The sequence below is a fragment of the Typopeltis vanoorti genome, chromosome 14 (genome assembly GCF_054136105.1).
Source record: "Typopeltis vanoorti isolate ZY-2024b chromosome 14, IOZ_Tvanoo_1.0, whole genome shotgun sequence".
NCBI classification, from domain to species: domain Eukaryota; kingdom Metazoa; phylum Arthropoda; class Arachnida; order Uropygi; family Thelyphonidae; genus Typopeltis; species Typopeltis vanoorti.
In genome coordinates this window covers 2707947-2732580 of record NC_143562.1, presented here as the reverse complement: position 1 = coordinate 2732580, position 24634 = coordinate 2707947, and the positions used below count along the sequence as shown (strand labels likewise).

Here is a 24634-nt window from a genome sequence, read left to right as displayed (position 1 = left end):
CCTTTCGTAACTTCCATGGATGGCCCCTCGTCATCGCTCCTTCCTGCCATTCCACCAAGTGAAAGAACTCTCCAATATCTACACTGTAACTGCCTTTCAACTGTTTAAAAGTCTCAATCATATCACCTCTCCTTCGTCTATCTACCAAACTCTGCAATCCACATTCCCTCAGTTAATCCTCATAAAAACTCATATTGTACAGTCCTGAAACCATCTTTGTTATCTGCCTCTGTACCCTTTCCACAGTCAATTTATCCCATTCAAATCCTGGTGACCAAATCTGAGAACAATAGTCTAAGTGTGGTCTGATCAGGGCCTCATACAATGGAATGATAACTCTTTTATCTCTGCAGGTCAGCGTCCTTCTCAGTATTGCAGCAATCCTTTGAGTTATCCTCACCACCTTTGCAATATGCTCCCTGAATTTCAGTTTTCTATCAATCATCACCCCCCAGATCTCTTGTTTCCCCTAATTCCTGCAGTAAAGCTCCTCCAATCGAGTACACATCCTCCCATCGATGGATCCCAAACCTCAAGACTTCACATTTTGCTGCGTTGAACCGAAAACCCCATTTATTTGCACATCTGTCAAGTTTATTCAAATCCTCTTGCAGGGCTGCCACATCTGCATTATTACTGATAACCCTTCCCAACTTCACGTCACTGCAAACAACTGAATGTCCCCTTGCAATCAAAATCCATTGACAATATCATTGATACAAAGATTGAACAATACAGGTCCCAGTACCGAGCCCTGTGGAACCCCACTTGTAACCTTCTGCTTCCCTGATATTGCCCTATCATACACAATTCTCTGATACCTATCAGTCAGCCAAATCCTGAATCTATTTGACTAACCTGACATTTAAACCCATGTGTTGCAACTTAAATATTAGCATATCATGTGGCATGATAAGTTTATCCTGTCAAACGTCTTTTCAAAATCCAAAAAAAATGGCAGTATATGCCTTTCCCTCATCAACTGCTCTTGTCACTTTATTATAAAAGACAATCATATTACTAAAGCAAGAGAGCCCCTTAAAAAATCCATGTTCATTCTCACAGATACCATTACCTCATCTACCCAATGCTGCATATTCCCTCACTAATTTCTCCAAGATCTTAACTACTGATGACACACAAACAAGCCTATAATTAGACACTTCCAGTCTGCTACCGCCCTTATGCAGCGGCACTATCTTACCTTCCTTCCATTTCCTGGGTACCTTTCCTTCAGCCAGACTTTTATTGAAAAGCCAATTCAATGGAGCTGTCAGTTCTTTAGCACATTCTCTCAAAACCTATGGTGAAATATCATCCAGTTCAACAGCATTATTGGTATCCAGAGTACTCAGTATTTGGAACGCACTCTCTTCCTGCACCTCTAAACCATGATCTTGCCCTATCCCTCTAGTATTAAAACCTCCTCCAGGATGAAATACTCCAATAAAGTGTTCATCGAAAAACTCCACTATGTCCTCTGCATCAGTCACTCTATTCCCATTTTTATCCCACAATGTCCTTCTTCCACAATCGTTTCTCTGCCTACTGACCACATAGCTAAAATATTTTCGAAGATTCTCTTTGTATCTTAGTGCCAATCTCTTCTCATATTCCAGTTTTGCCTTCCTCGCCGTTCTGGTCACTCTCCTGGCCTGCGTCTTATATTCTTCGTGTATCTGTCCTCCACCCCTCTCCTTGTATATCTTCCATAATCTCTTTTTCAACTGCAGTTCCTGTTTGATATTGTTTGTCATCCACTTTACACCAAATTGTGTCCGCTTATAGACCACTTTGTGTTTCATCAGTAGCTGTTAAGATCTTGGAGATTAGTGGTGGACCATATGCAGCTTTGGACAGATGAGGGTAATGTTATCTGTGTCCATAAACATGGATTTGTTAAGCATGCTCTTGCTTTAGTAATATGATTGCCTTTTATAATAAAGTGACAAGAGCAATTGATGAGGGAAAGGCATATTCTGTCATTCTTTTGGATTTTACAAAGTTATTTGACAGTGTACCACATGAGAACCTGATATTTAAGTTGCAGCACATGGATTTATATGTCAGGTTAGTGAATGGGATTCAGAATATGGCTATATGATTGGTATTATAGTGTGTGTGTGTGTGTGTGTGTGTGTGTGTGTGTGTGTGTGTGTGTGTGTGTGTGTGTGTGTGTGTGTGGGTAGAAGGGGCATGGAGGAAGAAGGTTACAAGTGGGATCCTATAGGGTCAGTACTTGAACCTCTATTGTTTAACCTTTATATCAATGACATTGTCAGTGATTTGCAGGGGGATATTAAGTTGTTTGCAGATGATGTGAAGCTGGGAAGGATTATTAGTAATAGTAATGTGGTAACACTGCAAGAGGATTTGAATAAACTGGACAGATGGGCAAATGAATGGGGATTTCAGTTTAATGCAACAAAATGTAGTCTTGAAGTTTGGGGATGGGAGGCTGCATATTCTGTCAGAGAAACTGCACTGGAATAGGTAGGAGAGGTAAGCAATCTCACATGATGACTGATAGAAACTTGAAATTCAGGGAACATATTTCAAAGGTATTTTGGTAACCCAGAGAATTGCTGTAATACTGAGAAGGACACTGACCTGCACAGATAAAAGAGTTGTCATTCCACTGTATAAATCCCTGATCAGATCACACTTGGACTATTATTCTCAAATTTGGTCCCCAGGATTTGAAGAGGATCAATAAACTGCATAGGAGGAGGAGAGATGATATGATTGAGACTTTTAAACCATTAAGAGGTGGTTACAGGGTTAACACTGGAGTTCTTTCGCTTTGTGGAACAGAGGGAAGGAGTGAGAACCAGGGACCATCCCTGGAAGTTATGAAAGGAAGTTGTGGGCAAGAGATGAGGAGCGGTTTCTTTGTGTGGAGGGTGGTTGAACCATGAAATGCATTACCTGATAGAGTGGTGAGAGGACGAACAGTCAATGAGTTCGAGTGGTATGACAAACTTTGTGTTTTCTAGGATGGGCCTTCAAGATGAGTCATTTTTTGTCTCAATGGACAAAAATAAACAATTTAAGATATGTAGATGATACAACCCTCACAGCAGAAACTAAGGAAGATCTGGAGCAGTTCATTCTATTGGTAGAGGGAAAGTACAAAGCCAGACTTAATTTAAACTCTGCAAAACAAAAGTGATGGCTTCTGGCAATTTAAATTTCCAGTAGTGATGTATGGATGCCAAAACTGGATATAACAGAGGGAGATAAAATAGAAATCACTGAAAGTTATCTTTTATTGGGGTCTAGAAACAGAAATGATGGTAAATGTGAAGATGAAATTAAAAGAAGGAGAGTCATGGGAAAAAAAGTCATAATATATGTATATTATTTCTGGGAAAACTCCCATGTTACTCCTCTTAATAAACTATTATAATTACAGCTATTTTGCCTGCTTCAGTTTAGGAGTGCCCCTGTTTAAATGTCATTGGCTATTTACTCGTGGATTCTTAGGGCATTGTAGATGTAAATTTATCAAAAAGTATATGTACCATGAGGAAGAGAAATTTACGCATACCTTTTTCTGGGTGTTGCGGCTTTTCTTCTTTCTGCGATGTCCAAAAACTACTGAGTGTGCAGAGGGGGGGGGTAGTCAATTTGGGAGAATTAAAATAGAAAAACCCAGTTTTTTTTCAGTAATATATATATATAAACATTTATATTATTATATTATATAGGGTAGGAAAGGGTGAAAGGGTTGATTTTTTATATAGGGAGGGGGAAGGGGAAAAGGGGGTTGCAGGGGTGCGGTCCGTTTCGACTATTCTTGGTCGTCATCTGAACACATTGGGAAAGTGAAAAAAGGTCAAGTCAGATGTAGAGCCTTTGTTCACAGGATCACGAAGATTCAAAAATGACAGGATGGTACATAACAACATAACAAAAGAGACAGCTATTGATGTCTATGTACAAACTAGGAATAGATGGAGTTTGATTTGTTCTAGTTGCAATTATGATGGCTTGATAGTGAATAGGGTCCAGCCATCACAGGGTACACTTCCTGGTAGATGCATAGTCTTGGAACCCATAATCAAGTTTTGATTATATCACTGCCCTATGAGAAAGATCTCACTTCACTGCCACCTAAAGGAATATGCAAATTGTGCATATTTCTTTATGCAAATTATGCAAATTGAACAAAATATGCCTTTGTTCACAATTTGTGAACAAAGGCATCACCATACCGGTGATGGCTAATTAACTGATTGGCCTCTTGGTAATGAAGTAGTCTGCTGTTGATGTTATCCACTGCATTTTTGAAAATTATGGAGACAACTATCGTGTTTGAATAAAAACTTTAGTTTAATATAACTAAAATCTACAATTCGACATTTCGACCTTTATGTCAAGGTCATCTTCTGGAGCGTACAAATATACACAAGAAACAAGCTATACTACAATCAAACTGGTTCGTTAAAGACACTAACCAACCGCTACCACAATTGTTGGCCTGACCTCTGGTGGGGAAAAAAAAAAATAAATAAATAAAAATAAAATAAAAAATTATACATCAGCGCTAGAGTCCTATTATTTGTGTTGTCTACTATATACATATATTAACATTCCAGCCAGTTGGAGTGGAATGGTTTCTAATACTAGCGGATTGGCTAGAGTCTTGACTTATGTTGAATCTTTCATATTAGGTTGGCTGAATGTGTGCCATCCAGATCCTTGGAATTTTCATACCATCTTTGTTATTGATATTTGGGTGGTTTATCAGGATTTCACAGGATTCCTTAAATTTTCTTTCGTACCAGGTTTTTGTGCGGTGTAATTACACCGCACAACACAAAAAATAATAGGACTCTAGTGTTGATGTATAATTTTTTATTTTTAAATTTTTTTTTTCCCACCAGAGGTCAGGCCAACAATTGTGGTAGCCGTTGGTCAGTGTCTTTAACGAACCAGTTTGATTGTAGTATAGCTTGTTTCTTGTGTATATTTGTACGCTCCAGAAGATGACCTTGACATAAAGGTCGAAACGTCGAATTGTAGATTTTAGTTATATTAAACTAAAGTTTTTATTCAAACACGGTAGTTGTCTCCATAATTTTCAAAAATGCATTCGGATCACCGTGCAAGCCTAAAAGAAAGGATGTTATCCATTGTTTTGGAGAACGAGGTGAAGCCAGCAGAATGACAGATCACCCTTTTTTGTGGGAGGGGAGAATAGTTGAATTCAGGTTTGTTTCCATGCTATGGGTAGATGAAATGAGTATGCAAATTGTATAGATGATAAAAGATGGATGTTAATTTTGGAATGCAAATGTTGAGCACAATGGGAGAGATGAAGTATACTACCTGAACCAGGAAGATTTGTTGGTAAATAAGCTATTAAGTTCTTCTGACAACTTCTTTTCATCAACTCCTTCTTCTGATGAAAAGCCAGAAGAAGCAATTCTCCCTTAGTCATTCTTAAAAAATTAGAGAAGAAGACTGATAACAGGTCAGCCTTACCTTGGAATAATATCGCAATAGTAGTATCTGAATGTGTGAGAGAGGTCGATGGCAGCATGGATGAGTAAAGTTATGAACAACAGCTTTGTCATGGCACCAGAAGCTTTAACTGCTCTTTGAGGAGGCAATGGTGAAGAGCATGATATGTAGATTCTCTTCCCCTTTCCCTGCCATTTTGGTCTAGTTACATTAAAATACTACAGACTTAATTAAGAAACAACTATATTCTAAATTTAATTGAAACTGATTTAAATTCTGATATGACCTGCAAGGAAGGAGAAGGGAAGAAATTATAAATCTTATTAGATGAAAATAAAATTAAGACACTAATCAAACTAATCCTGCAATAAAAGGAGTAAAAAAAATCCATTCTAATGTAAGTCAGTATTTAGCATTTAGTCAGTAAATCGGTACCTGACTAAATGCTATATATTTGTTAATGCTATTAATACTGTTAATATTTATTTATCACTTACCTTGAGTTTACGCCGAGCATTAAACTTCTTCAAACAGTCTACAGTCTCTTGCCTATGCAGAGTAGATGCCACTCTTTCCCGTTGCTGAAAAAAATCGAAGTACACACCATTAACTGAAATCAACATCAAGTATTGTAGAATGCAACCTATAGTTGTCAATGTCATTTGCTTAGAGACTAGCATTCATTATAAGAACAATGTACATTATAGTTACTATATTCAATATCTATCCATAAGACATGGAATTCATACATATGCAGAGCACATGTGCAGACATGACATTTAGTCAGTCCCACTGCTGAATTCACATTGAAATTTTTTACCTCAACCATTTCTTTCGTTTCTGTCACCTTCTTGCCATCAGCATTGATGAAGGTCACTCTTCATCAATGCTGATGGCAGGAAGTCTTTCTTGCTAATTATGAAAAAACTCTTTTGGATTTAGTTTGGCCTGCTTAGCTAATTTTCTCTCATAATCCAATTTGGCCTTTCTTACCATACTAGTCACCTTCTTGTTTGTGCTTTGGACTGCTTATGAGTATGGCGATCACTTTTTTCTTTATATTCCCTCCAGAATGTTTTCTTTTTTTTGAAGCTCTGGCTTTATATCTCTACTCATCCGCTTAATCCCCAGTATTTATTTTTATCCTCCTGACTGTTGATATGTAGTCTGATAATGCTTCTCTCAAACAATCCCTGATCACTTCCCATGAAATACTGACATTCTTTCCTAATAGCTTCTTTAGTCATGGCACTATTACAAGATACCTCCTAATTGTTGTTGTCAAGTCTGTTGATGAGCTTCTAGATAAGACTGTGGATCTGTAGAACTGCTTTGGCAATCTGTTGAACTTTGATGGAGAAGAATACATATCGGCAGGTGTTAGTTCGACTCCTGGACAGTTCTTGCATATTTCATATGCTTTTAGTACCGTCCGGATGAATTTATTTGCCTTTAAAATGTTCCGTCCTTAGTCTAGTGATGACTGTGATTATTTCTCTATTTTCCTTAATTTCGCCGATTTCATTCTTCTTCTTGATAGTTTGTTTTACCAATCTTATTTTTGCGACAAAGTTAGCATTGGTTAGTGATAATGGGTGTAATTTTTGAAATAAGTATCTTGCTTCTTTGGCTAACTATCTGCTCTCTCACTGCCTTCAATATTTAAATGAGCTGGTATCCATTGCAATGTACAGTTCTTATTTTTCAAATTTAAAGTTCTTCATGAATTTCCTGTGTGAGTTATGTTTTTCCATTTTTTAGTGTGTCAAGTGCAGATTTTGAGTCACTGCAGATGGTTATTCTTTCTGTAATGTTTATTACTGGATTAGAAAGCTAAATTTTGAGAGCTGCTTGCATAGCTGTTAATTCACAAGTGAAGTTTGAAGAAATTTTGTCAGCTGTGGTTTGATTTGCATTTATTATTATTATTATTATTATTATTCAGACCTCCATAGAGTAAAAAGACTCATCACAGGAGGCCCTACCTAGGAAACACAAAGTCTATCATACCACTCCTTAAACTTATTGACGGTTCTCGCTCTCACCACTCTATCAGGCAATGCAGTCCACAGTTCAACCACCCTCCATGCAAAGAAACCACTCCTCACCCTCTACCTCACAGCTTCCTTTCGTAACTACCAGGGATGGCCCCTTTTCATCACTCTTTCCTGCTGTTCAACCAAGCGAAAAAACTCCCTAGTGTCAACCCTATAATTGCCTCTCAACAGTTTAAAAGTCTCAATCATATCACCTCTCCTTCTTCTATCTACCAAACTCTGCAGTCCACATTACCTCAGCCGATCCTCATAACTAATACTGCACAGTCCTGAAACCATCTTTGTTATCTGCCTCTGTACTCTTTCCACAGTTAATTTATCCTCTTCAAATCCTGGGGACCAAATATGAGAACAATAGTCTAAGTGTGGTCTGGTCAGGGTCTTATACAACGGAATGATAACTCTTTTATCTCTGCAGGTCAGCGTCCTTCTCAGTATCGCAAAAATCCTCTGTGTTACTTTCACCACCTTTGCAATATGTCCCCTGAATTTCAGGTTTCTATCAATCATCAACCTCAGATCTCTTGCCTCCTCTATTTCCTTCAGTACAACTCCTCCAATAGAGTATGAAGTGTCCCAAACCTCAAGACCTTACATTTTGCTGCATTAAACTGACACCCCCCATTCATTTAACCATCTATCTAGCTTATTCAAATCCTCTTGCAGGGCTACCACATCTGCGCTAATAACTCTTCCCAGCTTTACGTCATCCGCAAACAACCGAATATCCCAAATTGAAAGCCAAACAGCTATTTTTCTGGCATCCTTAATAATAATTAAGGGGATACAAATCCCTTGTTGTTCAACTGCCAGTAAGCAAAACTCTAAGATCGAGAACTACGAATCTAAGAGTTTCATATATACCGAAAACTATCGACGAATCCAAGTGTAAATGACCACTTGGTAGTACAACACCAAGGCAACTCGAGGCAAAGGTGGAGCAATCTCCATCACTATCCTCGATATTTTCTCATAATGTAAAAACACAACCCCTAGGGGATGTAATAATGTAATTATATTATGAGGAGAGGTCACTACCCACACCGGTTTCAACCTTTTTTCAACCTTGGTGTTGTACCACCAAGTGGTCATTTACACTTGGATTCGCTGATAGTTTTTTGGTATATATGAAACTCGTAGATTTGTAGTTCTCGATCTTAGAGTTTTGCTTACTGGCAGTTGAACAACAAGGGAACTGAATATCCCCTTGCAATCCGCTGACAATGTCATTGATATAAAGGCTAAACAATATAGGTCTCAGTACTGTGCCTTGTGGGACCCCACCTTGTAACCTTCTGCCTCCTTGAAACTTCCCCACCATACACAACTCTCTGATTCGCCTCCAGCTGGAGTTAGAAAAACCCCTGCTCATCCTTGGTTGAGTGCTTCATCAGATGATCCATCAGTATAGGCAATGACATGGTTTAGATTATTATTAAATATCACCACAAATATCACTACTTAAGCAGGACAAGCAGCTGCAGAAGAACAACAAGTAGAATAGTATCAAGTCCTTTTCTTTCATTTTCATGCTTCACTTTTGGTATCCCTACCAACGAAGTCATTCTCCTTGCATGTTCTTTGTAATCCTCATAGAATTGATTATTATCACTCCTCTTAGGCTACCTCCATAATACCTTTTTCCTCTTTATCGCATGCTTAATCTCTTCACTCAGCCATTTCACGTCGACTTTATTTAACCTTCTGACCTTTGGAATACATTTAGATATTGCTTCTACTGGATAGTTCTTGAATATCACCCAATCTGCATTGATCTCCTTTCAGCCAACTCCTCCTTCCATGCTACACCTGCAAGTTGTCTCCTGAGCATCTCATAATCACCAGCCTTGTAGTTCCACATATACCCCTTCCTCACAGAGGTTCTCACCCTGCTAGCAACAACCCAGGTAATCACTTCATGGTCACTCTCACCAACTGAAGGGTGATTTGACTACTCATTTATAATAATATTATCTGGTGAGATGATCAAATCCAAAACCCTCAATCCTCGTGTGCTTACTGTTACATACTGCCTGAGGTATTTGTCCCTCAAAAACTTAAGAAACTAATTTTCTTTACTTTGATTGCTATTTCATCATTCCAGTCTATATTACCATAATTAAAATCGCCCATAATGATCACCCTTTTCTATTTGCTTGGCTAATTTGATTATACATTTCACAGTCACTAGCATCCACATTACCAGATATATAGCAACAACCGACTGAGTATTTTAATCTATCACCTCTATCTCAACACCATACTGCCTCAAAACCACTGGCACTATTTCTATCTTGCATCTCTACCTTGTATGGACATAACTCTTTTTCTATCATCAATAGTACTCCCTCTCCCTTTTTACCTTTACGAAACACATCATATCTGTCCATCTATTCTAGTCAGAATGTCATCCTCATCCTGATGAGGATCCCCTTTTTTACTCTCCAAGCCATAAAAACATATAACACTGCCTGGGTGCATGCACGTATTCATCCACATGAACTTGGAGGAATGGCAACAAGAGCAGAGCTCTAGTATTAATAATATTTATATAACCTCTAAACAAGTAAGCAATCTTTTATAAATTTATTGCTTTGATAACATCATTTGAAAAGGCATAGGTATATAAAAATATTTCTTTATATGTAATACTCACACAGATCCAGGGATGTTTCAGTGCTTCTCCTGCAGTTATCCTCTTGGCTGGATTGACTGTTAGCATGCTGTTTATAAGATTTTTGGCATCTGGTGTTACTGTGTCCCATTCAGGTGAAGGATACTACAGAAATTCAATACATACATTGCCACTTTATAATGCATGCAATATCAAATATAATATTATATACTTTCGGAAAAAAAAATGCATACAAACATTAAACTTATTTGTGCTCAAATTTGGTACCCAGGATTTGAAGTGGATAAATTAACCGTGGAACAGAGGTGGATAACAAAGATGGTATCAGGACTGTACAATGTTAGTTATGAAGATAGACTAAAAGAATGTGGACTGTAGAGTATGGTAGATAGAAGAAGGAGAGTAATATGGTTGGAACATTTAAACTGTTGAGAGGTAGCTACAGGATTGATACCGGGAAATTCTTTTGTTTGGTGCACACACTAACATTATAGACACCCAGCTAAATTCTACCATGCACACAATTAGTGGGACAGTGAGAAGCACCTCTCTCTCTCTCCTGGCTGCCTGTCCTATCTAACATTGTTCCACCAATCATAAGGAGAATACAAGCGTCGATTAAAGAATTTAATAAAGTGATGAGCAACCCGCTTCTACCCCTTCACTAGACTCTCATAAATCCACCTGTCTTCGCCTAAAATCTAGAAAGCCATTCTTGTCCATGGATGAACTCTCTTCAGCTGCCCTACCATCAACACCTGACATGTGGAGAGAATACTGGTCCAACAATCTTCCAACAAACAGCTTCCTGGTAGAAGATCACTGTGCTCTGCAGCCTGGTTTTACTCTTCCCATGAAGTTTTGGTCATCTATCAACAGAATCAGAACTAACCAGGGCAGATGCAGCTACCTACTACATAAATCAAGGCTGTTAGACAACCCTTATTGTGATTGTTCTCTTGTGGCCCAGACGATTACTGATATTGTGAACGACTGCCAAAGATGCCAATTTCACTGTGATGGCCTTCAGGACATCTGCAAGGTGACTGATGAGACCTTGGATTGGCTTTCCAGATTGGACATTGACCTGTACATGTTTTGTATTCCTTTTGCCATAAGAATAAATAAATTTTGTTTGGTAGAACAGGGTGAAGGAATGAGGACAAGGGGCCATCCCTGGAGGTTACGAAAGGAACTTGTGAGCAAGAGTATAAGGATGGTTTCTTTTCGTGGATGGTGGTTGAACAGTGGAATGCATTGTCTGACAGAGTGGTGAGAGGATGAACAGTCGATGAGTTCAAAGTGTAGCATGATAGAATTTGTGTATTCTAGGGTGGAGGCCCACCTCCATGATGAGTCTTGTGACTCCATGAAGGCCTGAATCAATAATAATAATAATTATCATTAAGATATGCAAGAGGCAGTTTAAACAGAAAGATTATTTTCCTCATTCTGTCACTGATGCTATTGGTTCACTCCTCTAATTTTTCTGAGTACCCTCATTTCCGTGGTCTCTAGTGTTTGATCAAGTGCTTTATTGAAAGTTTATTTTTCATTTGGTCAGACTATAATAAATTTAGTTTAATCCTTTATCCAAGTGTGTGCAAACAAAGTTTGCACCTGAAAGTATCTTCAGGACTGGGATAAAGTGGTACAACACCAGACGACTCCTTAATCTCAGTATCTCCTATAATGCAAAACACCCGATGTCGGGTGTTTTGCATTATGGGAGATACTGAGATAGGAGTATTAGTAGCTTACTCCACCTTTGCAAGGAGTCGCCCGGTGTTGTACCACTGTACCCCAGTCCTGAAGATACTTTCAGGCGCAAACTTTGTTTGCACACACTTGGATAAAGGATTAAACTAAATTTATTATAGTCTGACCAAGTGAAAAAGAAACTTTCAACATCTTTCCCTAAATCCAGAGTAATTTAATAAAAAGGTGGCACACCGTTTGGCAGCTCCTATAGGAAGAGATGACCTTGCTAATGCTTCTGCCTTGGTATCGCCACTTGGGCCTGGCTCCCACTGAAGAGACCTCAATAAAGGTCGAAACTAGTCTGGGTAGTGGCCCTTCCCTTAATGCATAACATTATACATATCCACAAGGAGATGTGTTTTGCATTATGGGAGATACTGAGATAGGAGTGTTGGTAGCTTACTCCACCTTTGCAAGGAGTCGCCAGGTGTTATACCACTTTACCCCAGTCCTGAAGATACTTTCAGGCGCAAACTTTGTTTGCACACACTTGGATAAAGGATTAGACTAAATTTATTCAAGTGCTTTATTTCTAACCCAACTCTCTGATTCATAACTTAAAGCTGGTTTGAACAGGGTCTTGTATACTGTTATTTTGGTATTTTGGCTAATTTCACTTGTATTCCACATAAATTTATTCAGCTGGCTACCCACAATTCCAGCTTTGCCATTATTGAATCCTGAATGAAGGAATCTTGTAAAGAAATCATTCATTCAGAATCCAACATACTAAACTTACTAAGAAAAAGAAATACCTGCACATCAGCTGAAATTAAAAGTGAAACTTCTTTACTTTATGTATAAAATTTGCATTCTTTATTTCATGTACCATATAATTAAGCTATTGTGATCATATTAAGATTTTTTTAGAGTATGTCTTAAAAGAGGGATAATCTGATTTAATTTAAGCCTCACTTAAGCTGTACGCGTGGATAGGCTTATGTGTTCGTCAGACGTTGTAATAGGTTTCACGGTATAATAAGAACACAGATGGTTAAGAAAATAACTATTTATTAACTTAAAAGCTAATATTTCGCTGGTATTATATCCAGTATCTTCAGAGCACACAACACAAAGTTTGTTACAAAGGCAAGACAACCACAATCCGGTGTAACAGTGGGGCTAGTAAAAGTGATTGCAGCGTGCAACACAAGACTAAAGTCCTAATATGGCATCATCTAGGTTAAAAAAAAAAAATGTTTTGAAATAGTAGTCCAAATGATAGTCTTAAAAAGTTTGAAAAGTATAAATTAAAAAATAAAAGTAATAAATATTAATTTGGTCTTAGGATGACTGTCTCCCAAATCTTTGGTAGATTTATACAGCCATACTTGTTAAGGTTTGGAATATGTTTTAAGGCTTCTGTTGATTCCAGGAATAACCTCTCTGACTTGTAGAAGCTTTGGTACTTTACTTTTGTTTCTTTCCAATTGATCCTGTGTGCAGGGGTATCCAAAGCATGGTCTGCCAGATCCGACTTACCATAGCGAAAGTGTCGGATATATTTTTTGTGTTCACTGAGTTCACTACGTGTTCACTACGCACAGTATTTAAACCTTATATAAAATTAGCAACTCTCATCCGTTCACCTAAGGACAAATGCACTCCTTTATCACATCCAGGTGTCTATGAAGTGCCCTGTTCTTGCCCTCAAGCCTACTATGGACAGACAGGAAGAAATGTGGACATCGGCCTCAGTGAACACAAAAAATATATCCAACACTTTCGCTATGGTAAGTCGGGTCTGGCAGACCATGCTTTGGATACCCCTGCACACAGGATCAATTGAAAAGAAACAAAAGTAATGCGCAGAAGCTTCTACAAGTCAGAGAGGTTATTCCTGGAATCAACAGAAGCCTTAAAACATACTCCAAACCTTAACAAGTATGGCTGTATAAATCTAACAAAGATTTGGGAGACAGTCATCCTAAGACCAAATTAATATTTATTACTTTTATTTTTTAATTTATACTTTTCAAACTTTTTAAGACTATCATTTGGACTACTATTTCAAAACTTTTTTTTTTTTTTTTTTTAACCTAGATGGCGCGATATTAGGACTTTAGTCTTGTGTTGCACGCTGCAATCACTTTTACTAGCTCCACTGTTACACCGGATTGTGGTTGTCTTGCCTTTGTAACAAACTTTGTGTTGTGTGCTCTGAAGATGCTGGATATAATACCAGCAAAATATTAGCTTTTAAGTTAATAAATAGTTATTTTCTTAACCATCTGTGTTCTTATTATACCGTGAAACCTATTACAACGTCTGACGAACACATAAGCCTATCCACGCGTATAAATATTCTTCACAGAGATAACATCGTGTGTAAGGCACGACAATACGGTAAGTGGAAAGTAAAATTGGCACGGCAACTGAACACGTTAGCCTTCTTAAAAAGGTGCCGAGATACCAATTTGATACCAAACTGTATAAAAATTAGGAACAAGTTTCACTCGGCCAAAGCCCAATGTATTTATAAAAGAGCGAGTTTAGCACTATTACAGGAACAGATATACGCTATTCGCCGAGAACTTTCAAAAATAAATTCCTCGATCAGTGTACTTCGTGATACAATATCTGACATTTTGAACCCGCAGCTATGGGATATTTTGGATAGAATCTCCGACACTACAGCCAATAAAGAATTTGCTAAAGTTAAAAACCGACACCGGAAAAAATTTGAAATCCTCCAGCAATGCAATGTTACACAGCAGCTGCAATTTCATCAAGATGGCGTCGTTGTGAACCTATCATTGACAACTTTATCCAAAGAGGCCACGAGTGCATTAAGTCTTGGATATAATTTTGCCGTTACTCCAAAAGATGTGCCTAAAACCAAAATAATGGCTTCCGTTGAACGTGGGATTTACCACTTGACTCCAGCCATAGCCAATAATATTAGGTTAGACGTGGCCAATATCCTTATCCATTCTAAGCCTCCCAAAAATAATATCCCACATAAAGAAATAATAGTTCTAAAAGAACTATGCAATAATAATCACATTACAATAACCAAATCAGACAAAGGAAACGCCACTGTAGTAATGGATACAACAGAACATGAAAGCAAAATGCATGCACTGCTCCAAGACCGGTCTACATATCAAATCATAGATCGAGATCCCACCAACTCACAAAAGAATAAGGTGTGCAAGTTACAGAACAAAATCACTTCCTGGCCTAAAGAAATTGTCAAAAAACTCAAACCCATGCACGTTAAAGCACCCAGAATATATGGTGCTCCTAAAATACACAAAGAAGGTACACCTTTGCGTCCTATTGTAGATAGTATAAACAGTCCTACATATAAACTAGCTAAACATTTAGCAAAATTACTAACCACTTACAATAACAATTCTCCCTCTTTTGTTAAAAATTCTACCCACCTAAAAAGTATTTTAGAAAACCACACCTTAAATAGTTCAGACATAATGGTGAGTTTTGATATCACCTCATTATTTACTAATGTACCACTGATTGAAACACTTAATTTACTAAATTCACAATTTCCTCCAGATATATTCCAGCTATTTAAATTCACAGTACAGGCAGGTTATTTTACATGGAAAGGGAAAATATACAAACAATCAGATGGGACAGCTATGGGTTCACTCCCCCCCCCCCCTTAGCCAACTTCTACATAGAACATCTGGAAAAATTAGCTATCAACACAGCCACTCTCAAACCTAGTCTCTGGCTACACTATGTTGATGATGTGTTTGCTATTTGGCCACATGGCCCAGACACATCGAATACATTTTTAGTGCATCTAAATAGCCAGCACCCTAAAATCCACTTTACAATGGAACTAGAAGCCAATGACTGCCTGCCCTTCTTGGACACACTGATCACGTCTTCCAGAAGGTTCCTTATCATTTTTGGTTTACAGAAAACCCACACATACAGGGAGATACTTACACAAACAATCACACCATCACCCTTCTCAACAATATGGTATCTTAAAAACACTAACCCATAGAGCTAGAGCAATCTGTTCCAATGACATTGCTCTCACTGCTGAACTTTCTCACCTATGTCAAACCTTCTTAATCAATGGTTATAATCCCCGTAAAATAGATAACATACTAAATGCTACCCATAAATCCCCTCCATCTACCACAGAAGAATACAACAAAACCATTACCATCCCACACATTAAAGGCACACATCTGAAAAGATATCTAGGGTGCTTAACAAACACCAACTACGCACAGTATTTAAACCTTATATAAAATTAGCAACTCTCATCCGTTCACCTAAGGACAAATGCACTCCTTTATCACATCCAGGTGTCTATGAAGTGCCCTGTTCTTGCCATCAAGCCTACTATGGACAGACAGGAAGAAATGTGGACATTCACCTCAGTGAACACAAAAAATATATCCGACACTGTTCATTATGTTGAATTTTTTCTTGACAAAAAAAATTACACTTTTTTTCTTGATAAAAAAAGTGTAATAGTCTTATATCCGACACTTTCGCTATGGTAAGTCGGGTCTGGCAGACCATGCTTTGGATACCCCTGCACACAAGATCAATTGGAAAGAAACAAAAGTAATGCGCAGAAGCTTCTACAAGTCAGAGAGGTTATTCCTGGAATCAACAGAAGCCTTAAAACATACTCCAAACCTTAACTAGTATGGCTGTATAAATCTAACAAAGATTTGGGAGACAGTCATCCTAAGACCAAATTAATATTTATTACTTTTATTTTTTAATTTATACTTTTCAAACTTTTTAAGACTATCATTTGGACTACTATTTCAAAACTTTTTTTTTTTTTTTAACCTAGATGATGCCATATTAGGACTTTAGTCTTGTGTTGCACGCTGCAATCACTTTTACTAGCCCCACTGTTATACTGGATTGTGGTTGTCTTGCCTTTGTAACAAATTTTGTGTTGTGTGCTCTGAAGATGCTGGATATAATACCAGTCAAATATTAGCTTTTAAGTTAATAAATAGTTATTTTCTTAACCATCTGTGTTCTCACTTAAGCTGTGTAAAAATAACTGTGAGTCATCAAATGGTTACTAAATAATAATTCTTGGAAGGTATAAAACTACAAGTGTACAGCGTAATGCTGGTGGCAGTAGCATACACGGAACGTACTTTGACGCGAATTCTGGGAGTGCAAGAGCATAACAGCGTCGGGAGAGCAAGGGATGAACCCAAGGGGAGAAAAGAGACGAGTCGTGTGCAAAGGGGACTCCGAAAAAGAAGGCGCTATATCAAAGAATATAAGGGAATGAACGTCGTATTGGAGATGTCTCTTGTCGTATCGTTTTTCCTGTTTGGTGACTAGGGAAGTTAGCGGGAGTTCGCGTAAAGGGGGGTGAAGTGTCTGTGCTAAGATAACATGTTGGATAGCAGGCTTTCTTGAAAATGGAGAAGGATTCTACGCAGAGCTGAAGGTAAAAATTTTCAGTCCTAGCAAAATCAAGCCGTCGCTGAGAAGTCCCACTGAGTTGTTCCTGAAGCGCAAAGATTTAAGTCCGTTTTTGACAGAAATAATGAAGATAGCGTAACCCCTAAGTTGCCGTATGGACAGCCAATAGACAAGAAGTAACCAGATGTACACGTGGTGCTGAAAGATGCAGAAAAAGTTCAGTAAGGTGAAAATACTCTATTTTTGTATATAAAATTCATTAGAAGAGAGAAGATTGTTTGTGAATGTGAAATTAAGAACAGTATTCTAAAGAACTCTGTGGACAGTCTCAAATTAGAAAGTTAACCTTCTTTGAGAAAGTAAGAAGAATTGTTTGGAAAAGATCTTTAGTGATTGTATGTGATAGGATTAACTTAATGAGATCAGAATTGTGGATTTCAGTAACTCAGTAACATTAGAATGTTTGTTTTATATTATCTTATAAATAGCATTACAGAAAGGAATTTTAGTTTAACTTCATATCATTTGCTATCTATCCCAATATGCAGTTATTGTGTTTTGCATGCTTTATGACCTTTAATTAATTTAGAATATGTTAACCTCTTAACTCGAGTTTCATTTAGTATTGAGTCATAATGGAGTGTATGAATTTTGTATTCTGTTTAGATATTCCAATAAACATGTCATATTTACCTAAACCTGAGTCATGCCTGATTACGATTCCAAACTTATAAAAATAGAACTTATTTTTGCAGGAAGGAATTAGGAAGTGTATATAATTATAGATTTAAGTCACAACTGCAATAATCTGAATCTATACGGCAGTGTTAAAATAAGATATTATGTAAGAAAGCCTCAGAATCTAGTATTGTCTCCCTGAGTAGGAATCTTTTCTACTATATCATACTGGCTGGCGCAGCATAATAAAAATTTGCCAGTATCCGAAGAGGAAACAGTCCTAGACATAAATAGATATAAGCATATTAGGCCCGATATCTGATAAAGTAAAATAGCGATAGAAAGATAGAATAGGAAGATATAAATCAGAAAATATAGAGAAAGCAACGACATAATAGAACAACCAGTAGGATTTTAATTAAATAAAGTTTTAAATGAGAAAGAATATAAACAAGTAACAACTAATTAGATATAAATCTCATAAATAATACATTTAACACCATCTTCACTAAAAACCATGCTTAAATAGCTGAAATATTTTACTTGTTCTATAGAATCACCATTCAGAATGCAGCTGAAGTTTTCTACATCCATGCCTATTTTCATAGTTTTGGTCTTTTACTGATGATGTTCATGCCAAATTTGTTACAGCTGTCATTCAATTTAGTTACAGAATCCTGAAGACTTGCACTAGATGTGTTTAGGAATACAACCTCATCTGCATAAAGCAAAGCGCTAAGTTTGATCTATAATCCTAACATTGGGGCCCAATGTCACTTTTCTTCATAATGTGATCCATACAGATTATTATTATTATTATTATTATTCATGATGACACCTCCAAGGAGTCTGAAGACTCATCGCGGGAGGACACCTACAACTGTCTCAACCACTATACTGAATCTCTACTATGAATCATCTCCATCAATGCCATCTTCCGCCCACTTCCACCACTACCACAACTAGTATTTTTTGTCTGTAAATTGCGTGTGTTCTGAATGGCCGATTTGTCTGTATGCGGGATGAAAAACCCAAGTTTCCGGGAGAAAAAACCCTGCTATGATGATGAATACAGATGATGAATAAGAATGGACATAGTGTGCATCCTTATCTTACCCCTATTTCTGTATTTCCTTCAATTCTAACTGCTGAACAGGTTGAAGATTTGTGGGTTGCAAAAATTGGTTGACAGGCGGAAAAGGGGTGATATGATTGAGGCATTCAAATTACTGAAGGGTTTCTATAAGATTAATTCAGAAGATATTTTTGAGAATAGGATTGGTTGGTGGGAGGACTAGGGGCCATACATGGAAGCTGGGCAAGAATGTGGTTAGCAAGGGTGTTAGAGCTAGGTTTTTTACTTGGAGAGTGGTGAATGAGTGGAATAAGCTGCCAGAGTCTGTTGTGGGTGCTATGACTGTCAATGAGTTCAAAGCGAGGTATGATAGATACTGTGTGAATGTCGAATAGTTGTTCTTGACATGATGTTAGGGCCTCCCTCGATGAGTCTGTCAACTCATTGGAGTTGCCCGAAATAATAATAATAATAGGCAGACGTGTCAGAAACTAAAACACCGATCTTCGTTATGTAAATTTTTAAATATAGAATATGTACTGCTCTGTATAATGTTCCATTCACCCCATATAATTGTACTGTTTTGAAATGCTTTTTTCTGGCTACCTTGTCACATGCCTTTTCCAGATCTACAAAACTTAAGTACAGATCCTGGACATTTTCCCACAGTTATTCAACTATTTGTCTTAAAGTGAAAATCTGATCTTGACAACTTCTATTTGGCCTAAACCCAGCTTGTTTTTCACCAAGTTTCTATTCCACAATCTTTCTCAACCTCTTTTCAATTATGCTTGCATAAATCTTACTTAGAACATTTAGTCTAGACATTCCTCTGTAATTCTCACATTCAGCTTTATTCCTATTTTTATAGATGGGTACTATGAGAGCTCTATTTCAAACATCAGGAATTCAACCTTCTGATCAGGCCCTCTGAATTATGCAGTGTAGCTACGAAAAAACTTTTAAACCTCCATAATTAAGCATTTCTGGTCGAATATCATCTACTTTAACTGCCTTTCCACATTTCCAGTTTTTTCTGCCTCAAGTATCGATATGTACTCCTCTTTGCATTCCTTCTAAAAAGTTTCTAGGATATTTACTTCAGTTTTCATGTCACCTTTATTGTCTCTGATTCCTGTTATGGAGTTCTTTCCTCCATTTCTAAGCTTCTTCAATAGCCTCCAGAACATTTTGCCACCTTCCTGATATGTATTTTCGATACGCTTACCAACTGTCAACTTATTTGCTAGGAACGTTTGGTATGCTTTCTTCTTTTTCAGGACTGCTTCTTTAACTTCTTCTGTCTGTCATGATGTTCTTATTTTTCTATCCTTGCAGACAACTTCACCACATACCTCCCTAACTGAATCAATCAATGTCTTCTTCAGGGTTTGCCACTGAGACCCCAAGGTTTTGTTCTTGTTTTCAAACTGCTGCAAACTTTCTTCAATAATATTTGCATAGTTGAGTCTACAATTTACCTGTAAAAGCTTCTCAATTTTAATTATTTTTAAAACTTTTTTACATCCTTCATGAAGGTTATTTTCTTGATGATAAATTAGCAAATAATAATTTTATTATTATTATTATTATCATTATTTCCCAAGACCTCATGGAGTCAAAGACTCATTTGGAAGGTCCTTTTATCACACACACATCTCATCATACTATGTCTTAAACACATTCAAACTCCTTGCAGACACCACACTCTCAGGCAAGGCATTCCAATCATTCACAACTCTGCATGAAAAAAACCTGCCTCTCACTCCCCTACTCACACCCTCTTTATACAGTTTCCGGGGATGACCTCTGGTTCTCCCCTAATAGGTCTCTGTCATATCTCCCCTCTTCCTTCTCACCACTAGACTCTGCAAATTACATCTTTTCAATCTTTCCTCATACTCAACATTCCAGAGATCAGTAACTACCTTAGTCAGTTGCCTTTGGACCCTTTCCAACATCCTTCTGAAAACCCGGTGACCAAATATGGGCACAATAGTCCATGTGTGGCCTAATCAAAGCCTTATACAATGAAACAAGAATCTCCCTACTTCTACACGTCAGTGTCCTCTTCATCATTCCCAGAAGTCTTTGTGTTGTCTTCACAATTTTGGCGATGTGTCCCCTAAATTTTAGATCCTTATCCACTATCACCCCCAGATCTCTTATTTCCTCTACCTCCAACAATATATTCTCACCAAGCATAAATTCTGCATCCCATCTTTGTTTTCCAAATTTTAAAACCTTACATTTTGAAACATTGAACTCACATCCCCATTTGCTTGCCCAATCACTCAATTTATTCAAGTCTTCTTGCAAGGCCACAACATCTTCACCAAAGTTGGTTCATCCCAACTTTGCATCATCTGCAAACAACTGAATATCTCCATCCAAATCTTTGCCAATATCATTAATATACAAGTTAAATAGTAATGGCTCTAAAACAGACTAGTTCAACTGAAATAGTTGGTTCAGTTAATAAAATTGATCAACACTTGATCGGTAAACCAAATATTATTATTTACTTTTTTTACATCCTGTTCTTTTCAATGTGTTATCCATTTTAATCTACTTAGTACTTAATAATGGTCGCTTCCAATTTCAAATGTGCACTCTTGTATCCTGAAACAGGATGATGATATCACTATCAACAATGACATAGTCAATGAGGCTTTTCACATTTCTTGTGTCTTCTCTCCATGTGAACTTGTACACATCTTTATGTTGAAACATGGTGTTAGTAATGATTAGTCCATGTACTGAGTAGAAGTTCAGTTAATACTTACCATTATTATTAGCTTTGCCTTTCTCCAAATTTCCCAAAATTTTTCTATATGCCTGGTAGGATTCATTTCCAATTCTACTGTTTAGATTTCCAACAAGGACCACCCTTTCCATTTTCTTTATTATTATTATTATGTTACACCTCCAGGAAATCCAAAGACTCATCAAGGGGGTCATCAGTTGCCTGCTCTAATGACTCAAAAATTCCTCCACTTTTTTGTTCATGTTGTATTTTAATGATTTTTTGCTTGTGGCTTAGTTATATCCTTTTCTAATTCAGATACAAAATTGTTCCATCTCTCTCCATGTTTTTTACTTTTTTCTCATTTTACAAATGCACTGTTTCTTTTGTACTTTATTTTTGCTTCTACTTTCTCGGATCTGAGCCATTTCTGGTAGCTCTCTTTTTTTTTTTTGTTTTTATTACCTTTTCTATTTCTTTTTCCAAGTTTCATAGTCCTCCTTTTCTATTCTATTTACTTTTTATTCCTATGCTTTCTTTTGCTGCTTTTGTCAGGATTTCTTTCAGATTTTCTCATTCCTCTTCTATGTCAATTGTTTCCTAGTATGAGGATCTTGTAATGAAGAAATTTTTTTAACTCGGTCGATAGTTATTTTCCACTCTATTCATTTTTGCCCATTTTGGTTTAAATCAAATTTCTACCAATACAATAAAATGATCAGAATTTAATTCAAAGCCTTGATATACTCTAGGGTTAACTATGCTAATTTAAAATTTGCAATAAGGTAGTCAATAATGGACTTACATCCGTTATTGGGCTCACCATTCATATTTCTTTGTTTAAATACCTAGTTCATTATTCTCATATTATTGAAAATGACAAAATCTCGCAGTTTGTGTCCATTATTATTATTATCATTACACCCTTCATGGAGTCGACAGACTCATCATGGGAGGGTCTTTCAACTGACAATATATTTATCGTATAGAATCTTAAAGTTCTTCACACTCCTTGCATTAACAACAAATTCTGGTAACGCATTCCATTAACTGACAATTCTCCATGTAAAAAATCTACTCCTCACGTCCTTCTTCACCACACTTTTACATAACTTCCAGTTATATAAATGTGTGGTTCTCTAGTTCCCCCCCCTCTCACTTTCTATTCTTTTTATAATCCCCTCTGGATTAATCTGATAAAATCCTCCTCTCACTAACTTAAACATCTCTATCATAACACCTCTCTTCCTCCTAACCACCAAATTCTGCAATCCACATCTCTTCAACCTCTCTCCATAGCCACCATTCCAAACTCTTGATACTGTCTAGGTCACTCGTCTCTGGACACTAAATTTCTCCACATCACATTGCAAACCAGGTGATCAGATCTGAACACAACAGTCCAAGTGTGGTGTGACCAGTGGCTTATACAGTGGCACAACCACTTCCTTATCCTTGCATGTTGAGTACTTCTTATCATATCAGCACTACAATCTGCAGCCTTTGCAACACTAGCAATATGCCCTCTAAATTTCAGTCTATCAACCATCACTCCCAAATCTCTAATCTCATCCACTTCCTGTATTTGCTTTTTTTATTACATTTATCTTCACCAAATCTCCCTTTGTTTGTTTTCTATTTCCTGTTTCCTATTCTGGCATTTAAATCCCCTGGTAATGGTATATAGCCTGGTATATTGCTTTTATATATGACTTTCTGCAGTACTTTGTCAAAGATTTTAATGTCTTCTTTCCCCTGTTCTGGTGAATATGCCCTGATTATTGTTATTATGATTATTACATGACACCTCCAGGGAGCCCAAGGACTCATCGATGGAGGGCACATGCTCTACAACTCTCTCTCTCTCCACCAATCACACTGAACTGCAACTACACCAAAGCCATCTACCGCCCACCAGCACTACTGGTATTTTCACAGACAAAAACAAACATCCATGCCCACAGCGGGATTCGACAGCACAGCCTTTTGGCTGGAGAGCAGATATGCTAACCACTCAGCCAACCAGACCAGCAACATGCGACCTCTTGATGTTTTGAATCTAATTTCTATTAGTCTTTCAGTCCAGCAGTTATAATACACAATATTATTCTTCATAGAATTGTGCACCATTATATTATTATTATTGCACCCTCCATGGAGTAGACAGACTCGTAATGGAAGGTTCATTCAACTGACAACATATTTATCACACTGACTCTTAAAATCCTTAACACTCCTAGCACTAACAACACATTCTTATTATTTATTATTATTACCGCCCAAAGACCTCATCGAGTCAAAGACTCATCCAGGAGGTCCTTTTATCACACACACAGCTCATCATACCATGTTTTAAACACATTCAAACTCTTTGCAAACACCACATTCTCAGGCAAGGCATTCCAATCATTCACAACTCTGCACGAAAAAAACCTGCCTCTCACTCCCCTACCCACACTCTCTTTATACAGTTTCCAGGGATAAACTCTGATTCTCCCTGATTTCCCACTATTCTCTCTAAAACTTCTCTAGCATTGATCTTATAACAACCCCTTACCAACTTGTAGGTCTCTATCATATCTCCCCTCTTCCTCCTGTCCACCAGACTGCAAATTACATCTTCTCAATCTTTCCTCATACTCCACATTCCAGAGGTCAGAAAATACCTTAGTCAGTCTCTTCTGCACCCTTTCCAACATATCTTCATCCTTCTGAAAACCAGGTGATCAAATCTGGGCACAACAGTCCATGTGTGGCCTAATCAAAGCCTTATACAATGGAACAAGAATCCCCCCTACTTCTACACGTCAGTGTCCTCTGCA

General features: G+C 37.4%; 1 protein-coding gene across 3 annotated transcripts in view; it reads right to left on the bottom strand.

The window, feature by feature from the left end:
• CaMKII (Calcium/calmodulin-dependent protein kinase II) overlaps positions 1–24634 on the bottom strand; it is a 789323-nt gene that overhangs the window by 408197 nt on the left and 356492 nt on the right. For all 3 annotated transcript variants that reach the window (XM_090404176.1, XM_090404177.1, XM_090404178.1), the window contains exons 10-11: positions 10183–10305; positions 5967–6050 (exon numbers count right to left, since the gene is read on the bottom strand). In XM_090404176.1, coding sequence (XP_090260302.1) covers positions 5967–6050; positions 10183–10305 — 207 coding nt within the window. The remainder of the gene's footprint in view (positions 1–5966; positions 6051–10182; positions 10306–24634) is intronic.